This window comes from Tyto alba, unplaced genomic scaffold (assembly GCF_018691265.1).
Source record: "Tyto alba isolate M040663 unplaced genomic scaffold, T.alba_DEE_v4.0 Super-Scaffold_27, whole genome shotgun sequence".
Taxonomy (NCBI): Eukaryota; Metazoa; Chordata; class Aves; order Strigiformes; family Tytonidae; genus Tyto; species Tyto alba.
The window spans coordinates 28714056-28738341 of NW_024881301.1; the positions used below are offsets into that span (position 1 = coordinate 28714056).

The window sequence follows — 24286 nt, forward strand, 5'->3', positions numbered from 1 at the left end:
CATGATATGCCCTTGGTGAATCTGTACTGTCTGTTCCCAGTTGTGCTCCACCCCTCAACCCCCCACCACCCCCCCCCCCCTTTTTTTTTTTTTTTTTTTGGTGTGTGTGTTTGTATGTAGGTTCCAGGAGGATTTGTTCCATAATCTTTGCAGGGACTGAAGTGAGACTGACTAGCAGATAGTTCTCCAGATCCTCCTTTTCCTTCTTGTTGATAGCTTTTTTCCTAATCCTGCGGCAACTCTCTGGATCACCGTGACCTTGAAGAGATGATAGAGAATGACCCTGCAAAAAGATCAGTCTGCTCCTTCAGCACCCTCGGATGCCTCCCATCTGGTGCCATGGAGTTGCACGTGTCTAAGTTGCTGAAGAGCTACCTAACTCACTGTGTACTGCACGTGAAGTTTCGCTCCCACAGACTGCTGCTGGACTCTGATCTGGGGCACCCAATAGCAGAGGAGGCACTGAGTATCTTAGCCTTTTCCACACCTGGTCTGCTGCCCCACTGAGCAGTTGATCTGTGTTGTTATAAGCCTTTCTTTTGCCAGCATCCTCACAGGTACTTTTCTTCTGAACTTGAACTCCAGGGTTCCCTGAGTACTTCCCCACATGCTCAGGAGATATTTCTATATTCCTCCAAAGTAGCACAAAGTAACACTTTGTGTGTTTCGCAGAAGTAGTTGAAGATCCTCTCCATGATGCTGCTTGCTTCGCTTTATCGCACAGATCCTGACCAGCAGTCCTCATTCCTGAGAGTGGGTCCTATGGTTTTAGAAGCCTGCCTTTGACACCAGCCAGGTCTTGACAGGCTGTGTGTACTCCTGCCTGAACCTCGCCCTCCCCCTGGAGCAATTGAGGAGAGCAGTATCTGGGTCCCATGCCTGCTATCCCCCTGGGCTCCGCAGTCACTGCTCATATGTTCAGGGTCATACCTGGCAGTATCATTGATTCATGCATGAAAGAACAGCCAAGGGGGGGGTGGCTGTCTAAGAGCTGAGCCTCGGACTCCTCAGTCTTTCAACAGCATCCATCCCAGTCAGTACAACTGTTCTGGGAATGCAGATCTTCAGGCTTTCCTTCTGGTGCCGAAAGTCACTTAATTTCCTGCATGTGTCCCTCACTCAGACCTCATCTTGGGAGTCTCCATCCGCTTACCCTTTGAGAGCAATGCCTAGCTGTCTCTTCATTGCATCACGGGGCTCAGACTCGTGGCGCTCCAAGGTCTTTGTGAAGACACATCTGCCTACTGTTTGCCCTCGCTTATGGTGTACCAGCGGGCCCGCTTTGATATGTAGCCCTTCCACTGAAGAAGCAGCACCTCAGGCAGAGCACCCCTCCCATGGGTGAGGCCACCGCTCTGGCACCAGAGAGATGATGCACCTGGTGTTTCTTACAGCCCAGGCCCTGGATGGTGGAGTTCTCTTTCCAGAGCTCTGTCTAGGTCAAATCTCAGGTATGCGAAGAACAGTTGCTTCAGCAGAGTTTCAGGGCCCCTCTGCTTTACTGCTGTGCTGCCTGAATTCTGCTGGTAAGCAGACAGTGGAAGTGCTGTCATCAAACCAATAAAATACAGTGTAATTCATGAGAAGATAAACTGCCCAAGGGAGTGAGAGCCTTTGTCTAAAGGTACAGGGAAGGGCCTTATTGATAGTAACTAGTGTGTTGAACTTCTGATTGCTATCTTTTAATCACTTCCCTGCACCCTCAAAGGGTTCACAAAGTATCTCTTTGACATTTCCCTGAAGTCTCAAAGGAGTTTTCTTGCATTAGAGGTAGATATAGTGCCAGCCTATGCATTTTAAAACACCTGATATAGTTGGTATTTTTATGGACAGAAAGTCTAGATTACAGTTCTCCTTCTGGTGGGCCCCTAAGCACTGTGCTCCTGTGTGTTGTACACTTTCTTTTAGAGTCTGATATCTCATGAGTCTGAGATTACAGGAATTTATTTAGTTTTCTTTTAGAACTTATTTTAATTATAATTTGTTTTCTCTAAGTATAAGCAGTAGTACGACTAGATTCTTCGCCACATCATTTCTATGGTGACCCTAATTAGAGCAAAAGAAGAAACCTGTTGTACAGAAAGTTTAAGTACAGCTGTACCATGTCAGACAGATTTTGTGTATAGATAGGATTTGTTTCTGCCAGTGGCTGATAACACACATCTAGGGAAGAGAACAGGGGAAACCGTAATGCTGTTTCCTCACTGTACTCTCCTAGGGTACAGTGACTGGAGAGTCACAGGCAGCGACTGCCTGAAGTGCGGGTGAGGATTTGGGATTCAGTAGCTTATGAACAGACTTGCAACACTGGCAGTGTACTGTGGCAGGCAGTTCCCCTGCATAACTCCACACTGAGGGGGGGTATCTTCCTTTTGTTTTCTAACCTCTTGCTGCTAAATTCACTTGATCTCTGTCAATACAAGAAGTAAGGCAACAGTTGCTCTCTATTTACAATCTCCATGCAGCTTTTGATTTTATAGACCTGTCACTTGATTTAGGTTACATCTTTTCCAGCCAGGAAGAATGCTACTCTCTTCACTTATATCTTCTAATGAAGCTATTCCTTACTGTCTTCATCCTTTTGCCCTTCTCACTTGTCCTTTCTAATCCTTCTATATCCTTTTTGAAATGACAAGACTGGCTGTTCATATGGCACTCAAGATGAGAAAGCAGATACTGTGTTAATGGCATAGTGATGCTTTGTTTTTTGTTCTTCTCCTAGTAGTCTGTAACTTTTTTTTTTTTTTCTTTCACTGCTGCTGATCACCACGCTGATAGTTTTATAGAGCTTTATAGTGTAACTCCCAAGACCCAGAGTTTAGGCCTATCCTTGTGTCTATTTAAAAAAACAAAACCAAAACAAAAATAACCAAAAAACCCAACCAACCAACCCTAGGATTTTTTCTTAACATACTTCACTTAATGCTTTGCTGTGATAATTTCATCTGCTGTTTTATCTCCAAGTCGTTAATTCCAGATACTTTGCATTCTTAATTTTATATAGCCATCTCCCTATGCCAAAACTATATAGAAGCTAACTGAAATTATCCCAGACAAAACTCTTTTGGCATTTGATGTGTGCCTATGCAGGGAGCAGAGGGATGTGTACACCCTTAAAGTCTTGTAAAGTTGGAAGGATACAGGCGCCTACGTTGCTATGCTATCCAAACCTATGCCAGTTAAGTGTATAGGGTTGCATGAAGACACAAATCTCTCTGCCAATAAGAAGAAAATAATCTGTATTTAGAAGAGGGATGTCATAGTATTGTCCCTCAAGAAGGGAGAAGGAGGAAGGCAGGAATCAAATTATGACAGTGAAATACTAAAGGAAGGGTAGTCATTTTAACGATAGGAAGGGTAGTCATTTTAACAATACAAGGGGGTTTGTGAGTTTTTTTGCATAGTCATGGTTTATGATTAAAGTTCTTTCTAATAAATACTTCAGTTTAAGCTGAAAATATGTAAGATAAACTGTGTGTGTATCAATTTTAAGATTCTGGTGTGTTTTTGAAGAGTCTCACCATTTATTTTGTAAGCTAAGAATATCTACAATTATAACTAGAAATCTATTTCCACTGGGAAATACTTTGGGACTACTTTGTATTGAAACATGTCAGCACTGGTGGGGAACCTGTTTGTTTAAAAAAATATTTTAAAAATAACGTTTTAGTGTAAGTGAACAAGCTCAAAGCTGTTCTTGATTCTGCCCTATGTGATTGTCAGTTATGGAAATAAGCAGTCCTGGCAACAAAATTGGCTTGTAATTTGAGTAGGACAAAATAGAATTTCAAAGGTTGGCATTCTAAAATTTTAATGTTCGCAGGTTGCAAAATGTATAACAGTTTGTTCTATAATCAAGCCTTAAGCTATTAAAGTCACTTTAAGCATCAAAATTAGTAGCTGATACCTTTAGCTTTCAATGCCGAGTAAGTGATCACAGTGGCTTTTCTGGGTACTTCCTTCCCTTTGCGTACTGTTTAACTTTACCAAAAGAGATACTTATTTTTGGTTTACTGAAAGCAGAGCATTTATTTGTCTTTGACAGGGGTGTGATGTGTCATTAGACTTTATGTGAAATACAGGCATTTGCAGACTAGCATTCCTAGTGATGGGCCCAGAAAGTCCGTGTGTACTGCACAGGAGAAGCATGAGGAATATTAACCATGGGCTTCACCCAGGACAGGCTAATACCCAACTTCCTGAGACATTCCTGGCTTTCATTCATTTTGCCTGTGCTGATATCCAGAGAGTTCCTTTTAATTTCATTAGATGTGCCTACCCTCTTCTCCAGCGGCTCAGCAGAGCACTCTGTTCTGCTCAGTCATTTGAACATTTCAGGTGGTGAATGTTAACATAGTAAAAGACTGGAGTAATGCTGCTTTAATTGACCCTGTTCTCTTAATTTCATTGGAGCTCGCAGAGCATTCATTTTGATATACACAGCATTTGGTAATGAAATTGTAACCTTTAAAACATAATTAAAATTTCTGCTTTTAGCTGCTGTCTTCAGATAACTTTTTGTGACTTTTCTTTTTTTTTTTTTTTTTCCAGATATAGAACGTGGTCTCTCAAACTGGATTAAAGCAACCTGTTGATATTTTTATTTATACTTTTTTTATTTTTGTATTTGACTTAAAGTGCCATGAAAAAATTTGCATATTGCAAGGTGGTCCTTGCCACCTCTTTGGTTTGGGTCCTTTTGGATATGTTTCTATTGCTGTACTTCAGTGAATGCAACAAATGTGATGAGAAAAAAGAACGAGGCCTGCCTGCTGGAGATGGTAAGTTTTCTGAGTCATCTTTAAATTATGCTGATTTAAAATTGCACTCCTTTTAAACATTGGATTTTTTTTTTTTTCCCCAAGAAAATAATACTGCATCAGCATTTAGGTGTTGCAGAATGTTCAATGTTTCTTTGACTAATTAGGAAATAAGCATGTTGTCTGATATGTATGTTGCATACTTAAATGCTTAAGATATAGAATTTTAACCACTACAGTGTATATGGAAACAATAATAAAACTACGCAACAAGCAGATCAGGAATGTAAGCTATGTTAATATAGTCTAAAGCATGTTCTAAATTTCCACCAGTGAGGAAGCAAAGGCACTGTTCACTTCACCAGACTTGATAGTAAACTAAACCAAGCCAACAACCAAGTTTACTTGTCCCCCCGTAAAAAAAAAAAAAAAAAAACAAAAAAACCCACAAAACAAAACGCCCACCTCCCCAGCACCCCCCCACCCTCAAAAAAAAAAACAAAACCAAAACCCCACCTAAGCCAAAATTTGGCCAGTGATAATAGCAATATGAGACAGTGTATGTTGTCATGAAAATAAATTCATGAAAAAAACTAGAAAAATCTTGGCTGTAAAAGTGACACATACGCACATGCTTATGTATGTAAGTTTTTCTTTGAAGTAAAAGCTGTATTATTCAGTACTAAAAGTCTTCAGAGAAGCTTTCAGTTTTGTTACTGCCACCTTAGGTTTTTTTGGGTACCAGTTATCTGACCTGAGTGTGGTTTTTTTTGAAAACCACTACCGTTCATGTTGCCAACTTTATATTAGGGAGGTCATCATAGTTGATCCCATGGGAGAGGGGGTTGGTGCTGGGAGAAGTCTCATCCCTGCAGTGTCTCAGCACAGACATTTTAGAACCACAGGGCAGCTGCTGCCTCCAGTTCATTTGTGAAACATCTCATTTTCTAGCATGGTGTATCTCCCACCAGAAAAGCTGTGTCTGCACGTTTCACTACTGTTGTAAGACACTCACGCAGTGATAATGTTAAGTCGGATCAGACAAATGTACTCAAGATTGATTAATGTTTTCCATCACAAAAAATGTTTCCACCTGTTGATATCTGGTATGGACAACTTTGATGTCCCTGGGAAATTTTCTGAAATGTTTTAAGAACAATGTTGCTCTGTTACAGAATAACATGTAGGAGATGTTTAGGAAATAATAGTTTTGTTTTGACTTTTTCACCCATGGTGAAAACAGGACAATAACTCTCCACAGAGAACAACAGTGTAGGAATGTAGAATTTCTGTGCTTAATACCTCTGAACTGTTGTTTCTAACAACTGCATACAAACATATTAGAGAGATGCTAGTTTTGCAGAAGGGACTTACTTATATTTTCAGTTGATTGCATTTCATCTTTTGGGTTTCTTTTTCAATAAGTGGAAAAGAAAGTTATGAGAAAATTAATTAGGTTTATGTAGAAAGCTTGTCTTTTATAGGAACTCAGTTTCAGGTTTGGTTTTGGTGGGTTTTTGTTGTTGTTTTTTCAGAAGCTGGGAAATTTTTTGGAGGATAAGATGATGAGTGATATAGTGGTGTTAAGGATTGGATCCAATTTTTGGATTCCCACAAAGTTTTTGCACAGTGCTAAGCAGATAACTTATGTGAGGCTTCATCAGAGCTGTCTTGCAAACAGGATTATTTTGCTGTGGACAAACAGCAATTGAAGTCAGTATATATCAAAGTTCGTTTGATATATTGATCATGATGGAAGTTCAGATGACTTTACACATAAAGTCCATGGGGGGATCCTTTAGGTAAGGGAGAATTGGCAGTCTTTAAAGATTAGTATTATGGCTTTCCTTATGCAACATTAGTTTTACTTAGTTGAGTACAGTCATCATTCTGGCCTTCCCCTAATCTGTATGTGTTAAAATCCTTGATATCTTTTTAATATTTTATAGTTGGCTTGTAAACAAAAACACACCCCAACCCAATCAACCAACACTTTGTTTATAGTTTTGTGCCTTTTTCTTCTTTGTTTTGTTTTGTTTTAAATGGATGACTTGTAGTAAGGTATTTGCAGAAATACGTCTGCTAGAAACCATGGTTGTGGTTGACACTATAACAATTCCTTTTAACCTATTTAACCTAGTTGCCTGCCTGGTCTTAGATATTCTTTCTTGTTCCGGTAGCCTACTGACTTGGAGTCTGTAGTAGATTGTTCCCACTCAGAATGCCTATAATCTCCTCAGATAACATTGAGGCTATTTTTTCTGTGAAGCTTTTATCAAAATCTGCTTTTTCACTTCACTTTTCCCCCCCCTATTCATTTCCATAATTGATTTAGTTTTCTTGATTCAGCATAAATTATGTAAGTGTTCTGAATTTAATAGTTTCTTTGTCCATGTCACTCTGGTATATAGCTTCTCTTTGCAATTCATGGAAGAATTTCATGGCATTTAATGAACCTACTCGACATATGAGTAAGTTTTTCTGAAGAGTTTGTAAGTTTATTTTAGGCTTATCTAGTTGGAAAAATTAGTCTTTAGATATTTCATCAGGAGCAAAGGATTTTGAGGATAATTTTGGACAGTTCAGGCCTTCATGAAGTTAGAAGGATGTTTTCCTTAGGTTTTTAATACAGAAAATGGAGGGACTTTCTTTTTCTGAATGAGACTCAGAGTCATGGTCTAAATTGCTTTTGGGAAAATCTTCTCCTTGGTATTGATGGCATAAGGTACTAGCATCTGAACTCATGAGCTTCACTTTACGTGTCTAATACTGGATTGTGTGTATACAACTGTTAAATTTTACAAATTGCTTAAAATAAGAAATAGTAAATGAATGTGAATGCGAATCTGTGGAAATAACTGTGTAAATGATTATGAGGAACTGTAAGATGAGTGGGATAAAGGTCTTTGTGTCCCCTATCATACAGATTGAGGGTTGGTAGTTGAAATTATATGAGTGTGGAGATGAGGGGACAAAAGATGAAGTGGAAAAGGGACAGGCACTTACCAGGCTGTAAGTGGAGGTATTTTGGGAAGAGGAGGCCTGACGTTGGGGTCTGGGTAGTTTGGGACCAGGGAACTAAAGTGATACCAGAGGAGGGATAATTGGCATCTAGTGACTGTAAATGTGTGGGATGATTTGACCGTAGGCTCAAGCCTTTGCCCACCCGCTCCACCATGGTAAAAGGTGACAGTAGTAGCTTTAGGAGGTAGCCTGAGGAAGTGGGGTCAGAATACCTAGCAGTGTTGGTTCCAGCATCAGTCCATGGGAGCTGGGAGGGAGCCTGCGCTTGTCCGGGCTGGTATTGCTGCTCGCTCTTCTCCCTGCCATGACCACTCCAGCGAGGCGGGAGGAGGTCAGGGGAAGCTCTCTCCAGTGCTTAGCTCTGAGCTTGTCTCACCTATTCTGAGCTACCCAGCTGACCTGGGTGGTGTACACCCCTTCCCCAAACTGTCACAGGTATCCCTTCTATTGGCACGTCTTCTGGGTGGTAGTTCACTTTTTGTAATTCCTGGTGGTTCACTAGTTAAATTCACAGAGAGTAACTGTTGTCAGTGGAAGGCTGTTGCTGTAAGTTTAGAGGTTGTTATGAGTTGGAGAGAAAATCACTGAACCTTAGTAAGCATCATCCATGTTATATAGTAGCTTCTTCCAAATCTGAAATTCATAGGAGAAGTAGTTGAGCATTATTGTTTCCAGATGGGGATTTGGCATTACAATTTAGATTTCACAGCTTGGAATAGAACTTACTGATAAGTTTAAATAAATTCTAGACTTAAAGAAAGGGTTCAAGCCATTCTCTAACAATACATAAAGATACCATTCTTGTAAACAAAAAATGCTGAGGTAGTACTGCGGTCTTACGAATAAAGTTTTATTTTATTTTTTGTGTAGCTCTATCTTATTTCTGTAAGGATCCTGTATGTCAGCTCTGAGGCCTTGACTTAAGGAAGGCCTCATTTGATCTTCATTTACCCCAGTTATAGGCTTCTTAAAGGTCTGACTGCAAAGGAACTTCCAGCTTTGGCACTTGATGCAGTTTCTAAATAAACTTCCAAACTCATCTTCCTCCCCACCCCCACTAGTCCCACCTTTTTTTTTTTTTTTTTTTTCCCTCAAGGGGCATTCCACTTGTGTAATGATTAGAAGCCTTGGAAAAAAAAAAAAAAAGCTTCCTTTAGACCTAAGATTGGTATTGCAAGAGTTCTGTGATCTCAGCTACTTGCTATTTGCACTCTTTTCTTGGGGCAATGTCAAATTTAAACTAGGACCAGCCATTTTTGTCAAGTGCCAATCAAGGCCTTGTGTTCTGAATTTTGAGCTCTTTGGTAGAGATGGAAACTAAGTTGTGACTTGGTTCTGAATATTCTCATCTGCATAAAAAATTCCTAAGAAGAAAAGCGAGCAGCTTCAAGATAGAAAACATAGATTTAATTTTTTAAAATAGGAAATGTTCATCATAAATCGGTCTTGTTCTACTAAGGCTGAGGTATGTGTAAGAGTCAACACTTGTCTGAACTTTCACCTGTCAAGACAGCTTTCTTGTAATTGTGGTGATTTCTCCAAAGTTGACTGGACTTTTTGTCCACTTTACCTTTGCTGTGGTCCCCAAAGACGTGACACAGAAGAATCCATCCCTTTTCCTGGCTTTAGATAGTATTAGATTTTTGAAGTATCCATTTTTCATCAGGCATATTGCATGGTAAAAAGGAATTTGTAGTCCATAGACATAAAGAATTCCTGATTTTTGATGAAGATCTGGAAAAGATAAAGGCCTCTTTGAAACTAATGGTTTACTGATACAAATGAGAAATGCCTGGAAGAGCATTACCAGATTTCCCATTGCATCAGGTGATGATTAAGTACTTTTAGCTGTAAATTAAATTTCTGTTGTTAGAAGAGTGTCATCAGTACATGTCTGCAGTCCTTCCGAGAAAATATTTTTTTCAGTTAACTGATAGAAGAGCACTGTGGTTTGATTTTTTTTTTTTTTTTTTTTTTTTAACAATGTGTATTAGTCGTTTTGGGAGAATGTTGTTCACTTGTATTTATTTGAAAACTACATGCTTTTGTGGGAAATCACAATTTCCCCAAATTACCATAAATGCAGAAACCTAAGAGAAGATGGTTAACTTTTATTGGAAAGTCATCTCTACCTGCACACCAAGCTTGACTATCTTTGCGTTTAGTGAGTTCCATAAAATATCTGTGGATCTAGTTAGCTGTTGCTGGATTTTTCTGCAGGAGAAGGGAGTACTTTATTTAGGTAAAAATGTGTAATCAAGCAGTATATATTTGCTAATGAAATTTAGAAATTCAACTGATGATTTTGTGGAATTTGTACACCTGGATCCAACTTACTGATGTGCTAAATTAGCATTTAACAGCAAGATCTGCAAATGTGAAAGATGAGTTTTCATTTAATTTAGCTATTCAGTTTAACTGGTTTAGTCAAAGTTAAGAAACAACTGGAAGTGTGAATGAAACAAGAAATTATTTTTTCTTCTAAACAGCAAATATAGTAGGATAAAACTTTCCCTCTTCAGAATGCTGAAAGACATGGTGAATATAACTACATCCTGATAGCTTTGGTTTAATCATTTTAGGTACGCTGAACGCTCATCATGTAATCATTTTCTGTCCAACTGAACTTATATACTACTTGCTATACACTTAGTAAAATAGTTATGAAAGCCCACATAATAAAACCAAGCTGAATATATAGAATTAAGCACAAATAATTGTCTTATTGTAAAGTATAATTTTATGTTAATTACCCCCCTGAAAGGCCCAAATTCTAGTTTAAAAGGTTATGCAATTGCAAATCAGCAAGTTTTGATTTGGGTTCTACCGTACTTTCTTAGGAGGCAAAGATGCAAAGCAAACTGCTTGCTCATTTTAGCCCATGGTGAAAACAAGTGCCTGGATCAATCTGCTCAGGATCTGCTTGGACATACATATTCTATCAATTTTCAGTGTGTGAGTGCTTGGCTGGCAACTTCTAGAATTACATAGCTCATCTGGCAGTCAAGGGGAGTTTGGTAAAAAGAAGGCGTCTCTCTGGTTGGAGGATTCTCTCTGCTAAATGTTACTGCTTTAATGCAACTAGTGCAGTTGCTTCAGGTACTTGAAAATGAAAGTTTCTCAAGGAACACGCTCTTGTTACCAATTGATACTAAAAGCAAACTAGCAAAACGTTTCAGTTATTAACAAGTATCTATTTTAAGTCTTAGTATTTCATCAAGGTTGCCAAGCTGGGACTTTTTTTTTTTTTTATTATTATTTAAATGGTTATTTGCTCTTGGCATAAGCTGTAATTACGCTGTGCTGTCCTAGATGCAAATTAAAGATAATTTGAAGTGAGGCTAATTACTGAGGGCTTTGGTGCCTTTATCTTAAAATACTTCCTGTTCCTCTGTTTGGATCTTAAATTACTACTTTTTAAAATCAAAATTTGTACTCAATTTGTAAAATGGTAATATTTCAAATTCAGTATTCGAGCATTTCAGTTCAGGAGAAGAGTAAATGGGGACATGTAAAGTAAATGTAACATGTTTTTTTTTTTAATGTTTTGGGTTTTAATTTCTTTTGTTCAGAAAACCAAATAATTTAAGAGTTTGGATTTCTCTTCTCCTCCTTCTCACTGTCACCAGTTTGATCAGATATTTAATAGTTAAGATTTCTTTGGTTTAAACATGTCAAGTGCTACTGTTTATTTCAAGTGCTAATGTTAAACTCCAAAATATAATTATGCTGACTGAAAATAAGGTTAGTAAAACAAAGAGAAATTTTTTCTAAACTGTAAATGCCAATAGCATTCTGTCAAAATAAAAATGTGGAAATAAGTGTAAAGTTACAATTTTACTTTAATGTTTACTAAAATCCCTGTAAAGGAAACTTCAGCTTTTCCTGAAAAGCTTGTTGCATGCAAGAACAGTCTGGGATATAAATGTTTGTTGTTACAGAACTTTAACAATGAAGTCAATTAGGATGTGGTGATGGATAGATATAAACCCTTACTGTTTGGATTTGGGTTTTTTGTTGTTTTGGTTTTTTTTGTTGTTTTGTTTTTTTTGTTGTTGTTTTGGTGTTTTTTTTTTGTTGTGGGTTGTTTTGTTTTGTTTTTGTTTTTTTTCAAATGAATTGTAGTGTCTAAGAGTAGCACTTAACTGCTCTTAAGGCCCCAAATATGAAGATTTGTTTTCACGTCCAGAGCATGGTGGGTTTAGAAGTCTGTTTTAAACAGGAACACCCATGCAGTGTAGAAGGAAGTATAAACAAACAAAAGCAAGCATAAAAGTAGTTACCAACGTTTTATTTATTCTTAGTTCCAGAACCCATACAAAAACCACATGAAGGACCTGGAGAGATGGGGAAGCCTGTGGTCATTCCAAAAGAGGAGCAAGAAAAAATGAAAGAAATGTTTAAAATAAATCAATTTAATTTAATGGCAAGTGAAATGATTGCACTCAACCGATCTTTACCTGATGTCAGGTTAGAAGGGTAAGTGCTTTATGTTGTATTAAAAATGTACTCAACTTAAATGAAGAATGTGCAAAGAGTAACCCAAAACAAGAGTTCAGTTCTGTAAGATATTACTGTTGAAGTCAAAAGTAGGAGCATTTCCTGTATGGATGGTACTTATTTGTAAAATAAGATTGAATGGCAGAAACCAGTTTTCTTCAGCGTTGTTTAACTTTGAATCTGATTAAAAGTATGAAGCCTGTTCAGGGAATAGAAATTAATTTGGTTGTAGGAAAACAAAGTTAACTTAAGACTTGGCATTTCAGGAAAATATTACTTGAAAAATTCATGCCCTGCTTGTAATGAGGCAGACTAAAACTCTGCATTATATGAAATAAAAAAGATTTGATGATGAGAAATAAATACTTTTAAAAATTTCTTATCTAATGAAATGTGCAAAGCCTCATTTAGATTACATCATGTTTTCTAATATCCATCTGGTTTGGTTTTGATCTTGCCTCTGAAATATTGATCCTTTCAGAGCTATTTGAGTCATAAGAAATTAAAAAAAAAAAAGTAACCTTATTTTAAATAAAATTAAGATCACTTTACTCTCCTGGGGCTACTCTGGTAGGCTAGCTGATGACTCCACCCAACCCCTCTTGTTTATGAAAGGGACTCTCAAGTTAAAGCTCATGAAACACGATGTTGTCAATCAACTATCTGTATTCCACAAGAATCGGATGTTATAGAAACACCATTTATTTAGAAGCTCTGCTGTTGCTTCCATATACGCAAGGCCTAGCTGCTGCATTAATTTGTCTTTGTTTCCTCCCTCAGAAGATAATATTAGAAGAACGAAATGAAGCTTTTGGTTTTTAATGAGTGATAAAAAGCTGGTTTTGTAGGGACTTTCAACTATTGTAATGAAAGTGATTCCATGTAGCACATGAGTTCCTGGTAGTGCTGGTTCTTGATAATTGAGCCATGTATTTTTTAGAATATGACTTCATAAATTTGAATTAATGTAACTTTTCAATTGATTTTCAGATATATTATTAGTCAGATTTTATGATCACTACTTGCCTGTTTCTCAGTATAGTGGAAGAATGCAAATCATGAATTTGCAGGGTTTTCTTCAAAACTGACAGATGTTTGGGGGGGGCTATCCTTTCCTCTCATGTTATTGCTCTGATAGTGGTTGTAACTTGGCAGTGGGTTCACTTAGCATTCACACAGATTCATATGCAGTGTCTGCTGCTTTTACACAGTCACTACAGGATAAGAATTTGCCTCACTGAAGAGGTGACTTCCACTGGTTAAGAGCTTGTAGTTATCATTCTCAGTTTATTTTAGCTGTGAGGAAAATCAAGAGCTTCACTGGAGATTTCTGTCAAAGCTGGGATGCTAATTTGGGGTGATTCCAAATATGTTTTTTTTCTGGAAGAGCTGAATGGAAGGAATTAACAAAACTGGGGAAATGATAGTTGCAACAGTTGGTTATTTCAGAGGTAAACATGGCTAATTTTTCATAATGACCCTGGAAGTATGGAGGCAACTAAATAACATCATCTGTTTATCAGCATTCATGTTGGAAAATTTGCATGTGCATATTCTACCGTTTTTATAGTGTAAGTATAAAGATAATAAAATAATTTTGTGGATCTAAGAAGTTGACTTAATCGTAAGCTTTGTGAAATCTAGACTTCAAATTAACCAAAAATGGAAAGAGAAATTATTAAAACCTATAAAAAACTTGTTACTTAAGTATCACTCAAGGTTTTGCAGACAAATGAAATTACAATTCTAAAATCAAGTTGAGCTGTAGGAATTTTTTGTCTTCCACGCTTGGCTATGCTCTGCAGTTATTGTGTTTTGCAGTAAGATACACATTATAAATTTAGTAATGTTGCATTTGTTTCTCTTTTCTATTTGTATGGACAGAAATACTATCACTATACTATGTGTGTGAAAATGGAATATTAGAATAGAATTTTAGGTAAAGTCTGAGGGCAAAGTGGGATTTTCTGTTGTTGTAAATTGCTGCCATCAGTTTTAACTTTTATTTGCTGTGTGCATTTTTAGTAGATTATGAGAGGAAAATGGTCCTCAAAAAGCTCTTCCTTTTGTCATCTTTTCAGTGGGTACTTGTTCTGGGTTGAGTGAGTGGTGGAGTTTTTTTGGTGGCAGGGGAGGGGGCTATCGGGGCGGCCCCCTGTGAGAAGCTTCTCGAAGCTCCCCCAGCTCCACGTCAGCTCCACTTCTGTTTGGGAAATTGAGCCCATCAGCTGTGCCTCTGTGATAATGTATTTAAGAAGGGACGTGGTGAGGAGCAGTGGGACTGGTGAGGAGGAGTTGGGGCAGCTGCGTGAACACCAAGGTCAGTGGAGGGACGGAGGAAGAAAGGAGGGGGGAGGTGTGCCAGAGCAGAGACCCCCCTGTATCCTGTGGGGAGATGGCAGGGCGGCCCCCCCCGCCACCCATGGAGATCTACGGTGGAGCAGACATTGATTTATGGCCTGTTGCTCCTGCTGGGCATAATCAAGGTTCTGTGCCTGAAGAAGGCCGGGGTCTTGTGGGAAAAGGCAGCCCCGCTGCTGTAATTCAGTGCTGGGAGGATTGCAGCATGTGGGGGTGTCCCACGCCGGAGCAGCTCGGGAAGGGCTGCAGCCGTGGGAGGGAATCCAGTCGGAGGAAGTTGGTGACCCATGACAAAGCAGTGTGGGGAACGCTGCGGCCCGTGGGAGGAATTCAAGTCGGAGAAAGTTTGTGGAGGACTGTCTCCTGTGAGAGGGGGACCACGCTGGAGCAGGAGGAACAAGTTCCGGACACTCCCCTCACCGAAGATGAAGGGAAGTGGCAGCGCTGACTGCACCCCCCATTCCCTGCCCCTGCGCCACTGGGGGGAGGAGGTAGAGATATCGGGAGCAGAGCTGAGCCCGGGAAGAAGGGAGGGGTGGGGGGAAGGTGTTCTCAAGATGTGGCAATGCTTCTCACTGTCCTACTCTGTTATGTGTTGTTAGTGTCTGTAATAAATGTATGTTCTTTTTTTCTTCCCCTAACGAGTCTGCCTTTTGCTCGTGATCATAAAGGGGAATTTTTCACCATCCCAGTCCTATCTCGGACCCCAAGCCTGGCTCTCTGTCCCTTCTCATTGCCGGAGGGGAAGGGAAAGAGAGGTGCTGCATTGTGGTTGGCTGCCGACCAGGCCCAAACCACGACAGTACTCTATACAGTCACACTAATAAAGAAATTGGGGAGGGCATTAACATTTCCCCAGAAAATTTGAGAACAATACTGTGTTTACAATGCAAGGGTCTCTTAATCTGTATGTGTGGATTAATATTATTTTTCAAGAACACTGTAGCCATTTTCAGAATTGTGAAAACTATAAATATGCTCTGGGGTTGTATGTATGTTTTATGAAAGTATTTATCTGATTAGTCAAAATACTCACACGGTCAGAAACACTTTCTGCTGCGCTAGTGAATTTGTTTCTGTTATAACTTGTTCTATCTATATCCCTGCTATTAGGGAAATAGTTTGGGGAGAAGGAGAATGTGATTTCTAATCATTCCTTACCACATTTATGTGCTTACAGCACAGCTGCCAGTAGCACTTCCAATCAAGGTTTTGAAAAAGCGGGATATGTTCAGAGGCGCACTTAGCTGTTCAACCATGTAATTATTTCTTCACAGGTTTTGTGGGTTGCTTCCTTTAATGCGGTGTGGGGGGGGAAGATGTGACTATTTCAAGTCCTGTAATTCTCTGGCATGTCAGTTCTCCTGAAATACAGAAGTCTGTTAAGAGTTTTGCCTAATGGTTAATCGTTGAAAACCTGGTGGAAGTAGGTGTGCCAGGACCAATTTGCCACACGAATTTAATGGAGATGGCATAACTCATCAGCTGGAGAGCAGCTTTTGAAGTAGTCTGCATTAGCCTTCACATTAGTCTCTAGTTCTGCCTAAACCCCTCTTGTAATTTGTGCAAAGGCAAGTACATCTGTGTACCTGATCAGTCCTTGAGTGCTCAAAGGTTTATCTCTATAGATGACCCACTCTGGGCACCATGTTTATGTTTTGGCCAAGAAATTCTGTTTCCTTACTAGAAGAATAAAAATGTGAGCTGTTTTAATAACTTCTTGTCACTTCTCCAGCTTGGGAAACTCCTTGGTACAAGACATCTACAGAAGCTGAAATCTGTGTTCAGCAGAGCTGTGCGTGTGCCCAAAGTTGTGTTAACAGGTTTATATTTATTATTTGGCATAAAATTACTGAGGCACATAGATGCCTTTAAAATCATTGACACATGCCTGAATTGCTAGTCATTTTGAGTTTGTAAGCGGGAACATTACTTTACTCATTCTTCTCGTTATCCCAACTGAATGATTTAACAGAAAAGGCTAAACCACAAGTAATTTTTTTAGCCTGGATGCTTCCCTGAATCTAGACTGGGGCATGTTACTGTAACTAACCAATATAATTGACAGGGCCACAACCTCTGGAGAGATGTTGCGGGGAAACAAGCAGTTGGGAATAGCAGATTGGTTTTAAGTCGTTAATAGAATAATTTTTGTAAGCATGCCTTATTCTGGTCTGTGAATCAGTCATCAAAGTGGGAGTTGATTCACAGTTGCGAGGAAAATAGGCAGCTGTGGGCTTGACATGACAGCAAAGATTAAAAGATGGGTGATTAGGAACACTAGAGTCTTGCCTTGATTTTGCTGAAGATTAGGGAGGCAATGAATAAAATAGGTATCAATGACTAAAATAGGTGTTCAGCTGTGCCTATGTGTCGTAGACCAGTATTCAGGCTGGAAAGTGGTGTGGTTAAATGCATGAAATGTGTATGTCTCGTGTGACTTGGTTTTGCTCTCAGTGCTGTTTGAGGCAACTTGGAAGTTGCTTTACAAAATGAAGAATGAGTACTGTGTTTGAAGGCTGAGCTTTCCAGGCTGTATTCAGTATTAAATTATTTGTGAAATATATAAAACACTTAAGGAGACATCTGAGTCCCTGGTGTGAAGAGTTTAAACCCAGTTCTGGGTTGTTTACACTAGAAAAGAGCATCTTAAAATGTTCTTTTTCAGGTGCAAGTGATTAAGGCTGGAAACAATGGAGGTGCGTAGCTGGGACGGGATGATGTCATTCATGTAAGATCTGGTCCCCACTGGAGTTTACGATGGAGCACTAGGAGGGTGTCATTTTGCAGACTGAGATTTCTTGGAAAGGTGATGGGTTTCCCCGTGTGGCCCTGCAACAAGGAGGAGTGTTGATAGCTCTGGGGGGTAACCTTAGTGACCCGTTCTCCAAAGCTGCAGGTTCTGTAGAACTTGGGATAAAAGATCTTCCTTGTCATTTTGTTCCTTAGTGGATATAATTTTGCCAGGATTAAGGCTATCAGGCACCTTATACCTCAGTTGGTTCTGCATACCATTTGGGATCTTTTAACTGTCCTTTTCTCAAACTGTCTTCATTCAGGAAGTAGGTACGTTTGGTTCTGGTTGGTATAGGGTACAATCAGAGCTTTTAGCCAGATGGCCATATTTGAGTGAACTGGGTCTAAATGCATACAGACTATGACTTCAGCCATGTAATAGAAAAACAAGATTCAGATCTCTAAGACCTTCATGTTTAACTGTTACAGTACTGTGGTCAGTTTAAGTTATTATTGAACACTTTTTCGCCGAATCAAACTACCCAGCTCCGTTCCTGTTGCCAAGCTGACTTTCACAATCGGGAGAAAGTAGGCAATTTCTTTTTTTCTGGGGTTAAAAGCCATTCTTCTAAGTCTAATTTACATGAATGTTGTGGAGTATATTGCAATTATGCTGGGCTCCTTTCTGAGTAAGTCCTTCATATGACTAGTCCTGTCATCTCTTTTCTTAGAAAGAACCATATTTAGATTTAGGCTTTACATTTAGGCATTGTTAATTATATGGTACGTTATAATGCTTTTCAGTTCTGTGACTGCATTCTGTTTTTCACATGTGTGCTTTAAAAATGTATTGTTGATTTTAAGCCTGAAATATACATGTGAGAATATACCAGCATTTGGATTTTTAACTTCTCAAAACAAGTTGATTTGCTGTATACTTTAAGATACTACAGTTGGATCGTAACATGACACATAAAATTTGCACGTCTCTGTGTGAAGAAAATAGTTTGAGTGAACCTATTTACTTACTAGTTTGAGAAAAAACTAGTAAAGACACACATGCAAGATCATGTGTGACACTGCATGGGGGTTTTTTAAGCAACAGCACTTGAAGTATTTACTTCGAGGTGAGGCTTGTGAAGGTGTACACTTGTTGCTTTTAATTCAGGAGAAGAGCTCAGAGGGTAGTTTTATACTACATATAATCTGGTGTAAATGTGGACAGCAGCCAAAAGAAATCTTACTGCTTCTGTTGATACTGATCTGATGATTGTGTGGCCCTGGCATTCACGGACTAGTTGGAGGATTGCATGCCAGAAAAGGACAAAAAAAATGTATTTTGTTGAATCAGCAGACTGAAGTAACACGCCCAGCAGCTCTATGATTACCAGCTCTGGTGTAAAGAAGGGGATGGGACAAAACTCTAATGGTGAAAAGTGGGATTATTGCTTTTGGCAACAGCCCACAGTTGCACCAGATTAGATGGAACATGGTAGAGAAAAAACTTTCTTACAGGAAGTGTGTATTAAAATCCTCATAAGGTCGTGGGGTTTTAAATAGTTCCATAAATTGTGATATGATTTGTGAACTTTTGGTGTCCATTTAGCTCAGGTCATCGTGATATAAAAGGTTATAAAAAAGAGCAAAGTTGTCAACATAGGTGGTGGAAGACTTCAGAAGTTTATTCAACATTACAAACTAGAGATCCAGGCTGTTAATTAACCTGGCATCTGTAATGTAAATCTGCTGATCTGAGGACCAGCAACGGATCTTTCAGCAATGTCATGCTGGAAGTCTGAAAGCATGTGAGGTATTAAAGACTTTACAGTTCTTTCAAGCAGGAATATGGTTTCATCTGGGTTTTGTGGTGCATATAGCTTGTTACTGATCTGCTGTAGAATTGACATTTGGAAATCTATTCACATTGATATAATGAGTTAGCTGGAAAAAATTACCTATAAATCTTTTTTTTTCCTAGAGAATGGTTAGAGGGACATTACCTTAAAAATCAGTTTGCTTCCTGCAAACTGTTTTGTTGGTGGTTTTTTTTTTTTTATATAGACACATACACATATATATACATACACATGTGTACATGAATACATATATACACGTGTGTCTGTATATACACACAAACACTTAACAATCTCTCTCTTAGTTATGAGTGTCTTTGATTTCTGGATGAGCTGCCATATCCTGAGCATTATTCAAATTGATAGGTTTAATATGAAAAATTATTTGGCTAGAGAACTTAAGGTTCACTTTCAGTCTTTGAGGACAGAATTGCTTATGCTTCTATCAAGCAATGCTTTCCTGAGATCACTTTCAGGATAAGGAAAATAGTCAATTGCAGCTAATTATTTTTGTGAAATTCTGCTTGAATTCTGTAACCACAATGGTTTTAAGGACCATTTTGGATTTTGTTTCCAGGGTCTAAAGAAGATTTCTACTTGATTCATGAGATAATGCGACCTTTCTTATATCCAAATGTTTGAGATCAGAAGAAAGGAAAATTTCATACTCTTGATGTCAGGTAAATTACATAATACTATTGAAGGCAGACATTAAGCAGGCTAGATGGAAGTGTTTAAATAAGAAAAAGGGATTTGCCTGCATTCAGGTCACTTGTTCAGAAAGATTAATTGGAGTTGATACAAATTATAGAAATGAAGACCTCCTTCTAAACCAGATTGTTCTGATTTGATTTGAGGAAGCAGCTTCAGGGGTAGCATGAAGTTTTGTTACAACCCTATCTGTAGTGCTTTCTGTCTGTGCATCCACAAGTTAAAACTGTGGTTGGATGCAAAGTGTGTAGTGAAAAGTGGTTTGGCATGTTACAACAGTCAGTGGTTCCATCTTTCTCAGAAGTATTGCTTTTAGCCCTTTCAGCTGTTTTGTTTCTGTGTGAAAACTAGATCTTTATCCAGCTTGATTGTCTTCAATTTGGGAGCTTGGAGCATTCTTAAAATTTGTCAGAAGCAGATTTATTAACACCCTTATTCAATGATATCATGAGGGCTGCTGCTCATATCCAGGAAAGACTCAGTGTTTACCAGAAATGTACCACTTGACTTGAGTGCTGGTGGTTCCTGCTGTAGTGTTTTGACACTTTCTCTGCCACCCCTGCTACAGGGCGTTATCTTCTGCTTCAAATGTAGGTCAGCCTCGGCAGCTTCAGGGTGACTCTGAGTCTTATTTCAAAACTGTTTTCATCCATGATTTAAGTAGAGAGGAGTTTTTGCGTTGGGCATAGCTGTGCCTCGGCTTTGTTACGTTAACTTTATTGCAGGCTATAATTTAAGGCAATTGGACGGGTAAACAATGGAGTACTGACATTTTAATGTACTGCAGCAATATTCATCAGATATCAGTAATTAAAGCCTGAGGTTTCACGAAAGTTCAGATTTTTCTGATTTTCTTCTCTATCGATCTGTCATTAACTTTGGTAACCTCAGCAGAAAATAAATATGTATTTTCAAGCCTAAAGATACCGATGCTTACTTCCCAGAGACTCCAATATATTGTAATACTGAAGAGTATCTTGTTTCTACTGGATCAGTAATATTAAACAGATTTGTTACAGGGGCTGTGCTTTGTAGCATTCCTCAAAACTTTAGCTCTAACCTGATTTTCAGCAAGTCCTGGATTATTCCTTTGTCAAATTTAAGTTCTGGGATGCATCTTACTTATAACTGCAGCTTTGATTTATAACTGTTGTTTGTAGTACACGAGATAAAAGATTGTACTAAATTTGTAATATGACTAAGTATGTTTCCCTCTGTGCCCCAATCTGTCGCTAGTACAGCTTTCAAAAATGCATCGGCGCTGCGCTATCATACTGCGCATACGAGCTCCGGGCTGAGCTCCTTTAGGACTTCCCAACTGAGCTGCTTAGCACACAGGAGACACTTTGCTTGTGTTCCATCTCTGTCCTGTAGCAGAGCGCTCTGTGCTGCACGCACCGGGCTAGGAAACAAGGATTGCATACATGTTTTACTGCTGTTAATATTTTTGAGCCACTGTAAATGACTGGTCATGCCTTGTTCCTATCTGGGAATAAAATTGGTATCAGGTATAGCAAATCATGGCTCAGGTAGTGTCTGAGTCTACTAGTTTTTGTGATTGGGTAAGCGTGAGTGGCCTTGTTCCAAAAAGTCCATATTTTAAGAAAAAATGTTCCAACATTGCTTGTCGTTTCGTTGCTCATCTGTGGGGAATAACCTGTTGGAAACATCAGAAAGGGTAGAGATCTGCCCTGCAGTATTTAGAAATTTAGCATTTATTTCGAACGCAGAATATAATTATGACATCATCTTTCTAGAAAATTGCCTAAAATTTATTTTCATGTTTTGCTTCAGTAAATGAGGTTTTCTTCATTGTATCTCACTGCATAAACATTGTGGTAGTGTATAATTGACTTCTTCCAAGACCTCTACCTTGTTAGTAGCTTCTTTCCAGGGGTGTAATTCTTTAGCCTATGAAACAAAAGTATTTAAGAGCTATCAGGATATTAAATCCCATTTTATTACATTAATTTCAGACATGATTTAGCATGACTTCGAAGGGTCTGCAAACAGATCACAGCTAACATCAGAAATACTTGTCTTTCAAGATACGACAGTATTACACATGTAGCACTCAATCATGGGTTTTAGGAATAATTTCTGAGTAAATTGATCCATTAATACAGTTTCATAGTATTGATAAAATGCCAAGTGTTGTTCTGTAGTAAGATGGTTGCAAAGTTGCATTTTTTTTTTTTCAAGGTAGTATTTGAATTAGTTGTGAGAGCCTCAACAGTAAACTGAATGTGGTGGCATGAGGATAGTGAAGGGTGGTGTCCCAAGTTCCTGGCATCTCTGCGTCTTGGGTGCCGATCGCTAGAAGTGGGTAAGCCTTACTGATCTCTGAGTCAGGCACTGAGCAGAGCAGATAGGTATCAGAAGAATTTCACCTTCAGAGGAATTCAAATGAAGGAACCTGTTAGATTGCCTGGTAGATCTATTCTCTCCCTGCAGTGATGAAGTACGTTTTTCTCATTCCTCCACTGGCATGAGAGAAGAGGGAGACTTCCAGTTCTGCTAGATGTGGGAGGTGGTTGAGAGTATATGGTGGTTGTGTTGTAGGAAGGACAAAATGAAGAGTTGTCTTCTTTCCATGCAAGATTGTGCTGAAGCAGCAATTAAGCTCTGAGGTTTAATGGCTTAATTTTATTTGGACAGAATTGCCTTACTTGATGTCTCTTCTGGCTATTTTTATAATGTCTCTTGTGGACTACTGGTACCCTGGGCTGAAAGAGAAAGTAGGAAAGCAGCTTATGCAGAAGGCTCTTCATGTGCATTTCAAGTAGCATCAGGTATTTTTCAAGTTGATATATATAATCCACTGAATAAAATTCTCTTTGAGATTTTTTTTTCCTGAACATGTCCCTATCTAAAACATGCAGAGCTTCTATATAAGATTTGATTAACACCTTCACAGAAAGTTGCAATAATGGAGAAGCATAACACATAACATAGTTGCTTTTGGCCTTCGATTTTAAAATCGTTTGTAACCAATTCAAAACTTTGAAATCAGACTACAGGATGCTAGGGACAACAGCTTGTATTTCTTTTGCTGTCACTGTTCTTCTTCAGCAATCTTAAGCACATATTCTAGGAACTGTCCTCCCTCCTTTGCTTTTAGTCCATTAAACTTACATTCAAGTTATGAAGGATTTGGACCTGTTACACTGCCTTGTGCTCTTGGGGAGATATGGACATAGGAGTAACCATGTAGATAGAAGGAACCTGGGCTAAAGTGTTCCAAGTATATGCTACAAAATTGCAAAAAGGTAAAATTCTATGAAGAATGTGTACGAGCATCTTACAGAGGTGGGAGCAGAGTTACATCTTTATAGTCCCGTGGTTCTTCGGTAAAACAATTTTGAAAATTATAGCATGTAAACTTAATTTTTTTTTTCCCTCAAATGTGATTTTTGATGGGGCATTAAAGGTCTTGGAGAACTTTAATTTTATTTCCTAATTAATTTTCCATTATATTTCCTAATTACATGAAAGCTAGAAATCAAATAGTAGGAAAGAATACAAAGCTAATGCAGCTGAAGGGGGGATTTCAGTGCATGGGACAGAGACTTGCTATGAAATAAAGAGCATTACTGCTTTGAGCATTGGAATGTGTATATCAAGAAATGTAGACTAATTAGGCTTTTTGTCCTGATCATATTTTAACAATCTGGCCTATTCTTTTTCTGTGTCTTTAGGTATTAGGGCAGTGAGTCCCTGCTTGCATTTAAAATGTCTGACATTTTGGGGGAATTTCCACAATCTAAATAATATAGGGAGTCACATTAGCCAAGAGTTTGCACGGTGAACGCCATTGATAAGGAAAGGATGATGTGTTCTATGTAAAGTAGACATTCTCAGCTGCCGTTTGGAGTTTTCATTAAATTACTGGAGATGGCATGCCTTCTTGATATTATGCACTCAATTTTAAAACTGTTTGAGGCATGATTCAACAAAGGGAACATAATGTATTATTCATTAATTAAAATTCAGAATGTCCTTAATTCATACCCTCTGTGTCATACCCCTCATGGTTATATTCTGCTACTAATGTTGCATAATGTTAGTTGAGACTAATGCTTTACTTTAAATTCCCTAGTAATCCCTTTCTGGGGTAATTTGTTTTCAAACAAAAGACAAAAAGGATTAATTTACATGTTTGTTAGTAAGGATAAAGCGTGAGTTTTACATAGAAGGCTAATGCTCTAATCATAGGCATCAACTGTTCTATTTTATTTGTCTTACGTTCTGCAGCAGTGTGTTCCTGGAGGGGAAGGAGCGCATGTCAGTGTTTTCAAAATTAAAATCAGGGATTTTTTTTATTTGTATGTATTCACAAAA

At 38.6% G+C, this 24286-nt stretch overlaps 1 protein-coding gene across 3 annotated transcripts in view; it reads left to right on the plus strand.

Moving 5' to 3' along the window:
- Positions 1 to 24286, plus strand: part of GALNT1 (polypeptide N-acetylgalactosaminyltransferase 1) — a 114294-nt gene that overhangs the window by 61488 nt on the left and 28520 nt on the right. For all 3 annotated transcript variants that reach the window (XM_042797882.1, XM_042797881.1, XM_033010719.2), the window contains exons 3-4: positions 4552 to 4781; positions 12089 to 12263. In XM_042797882.1, coding sequence (XP_042653816.1) covers positions 4643 to 4781; positions 12089 to 12263 — 314 coding nt within the window. In that variant the 5' untranslated portion in view covers positions 4552 to 4642. The remainder of the gene's footprint in view (positions 1 to 4551; positions 4782 to 12088; positions 12264 to 24286) is intronic.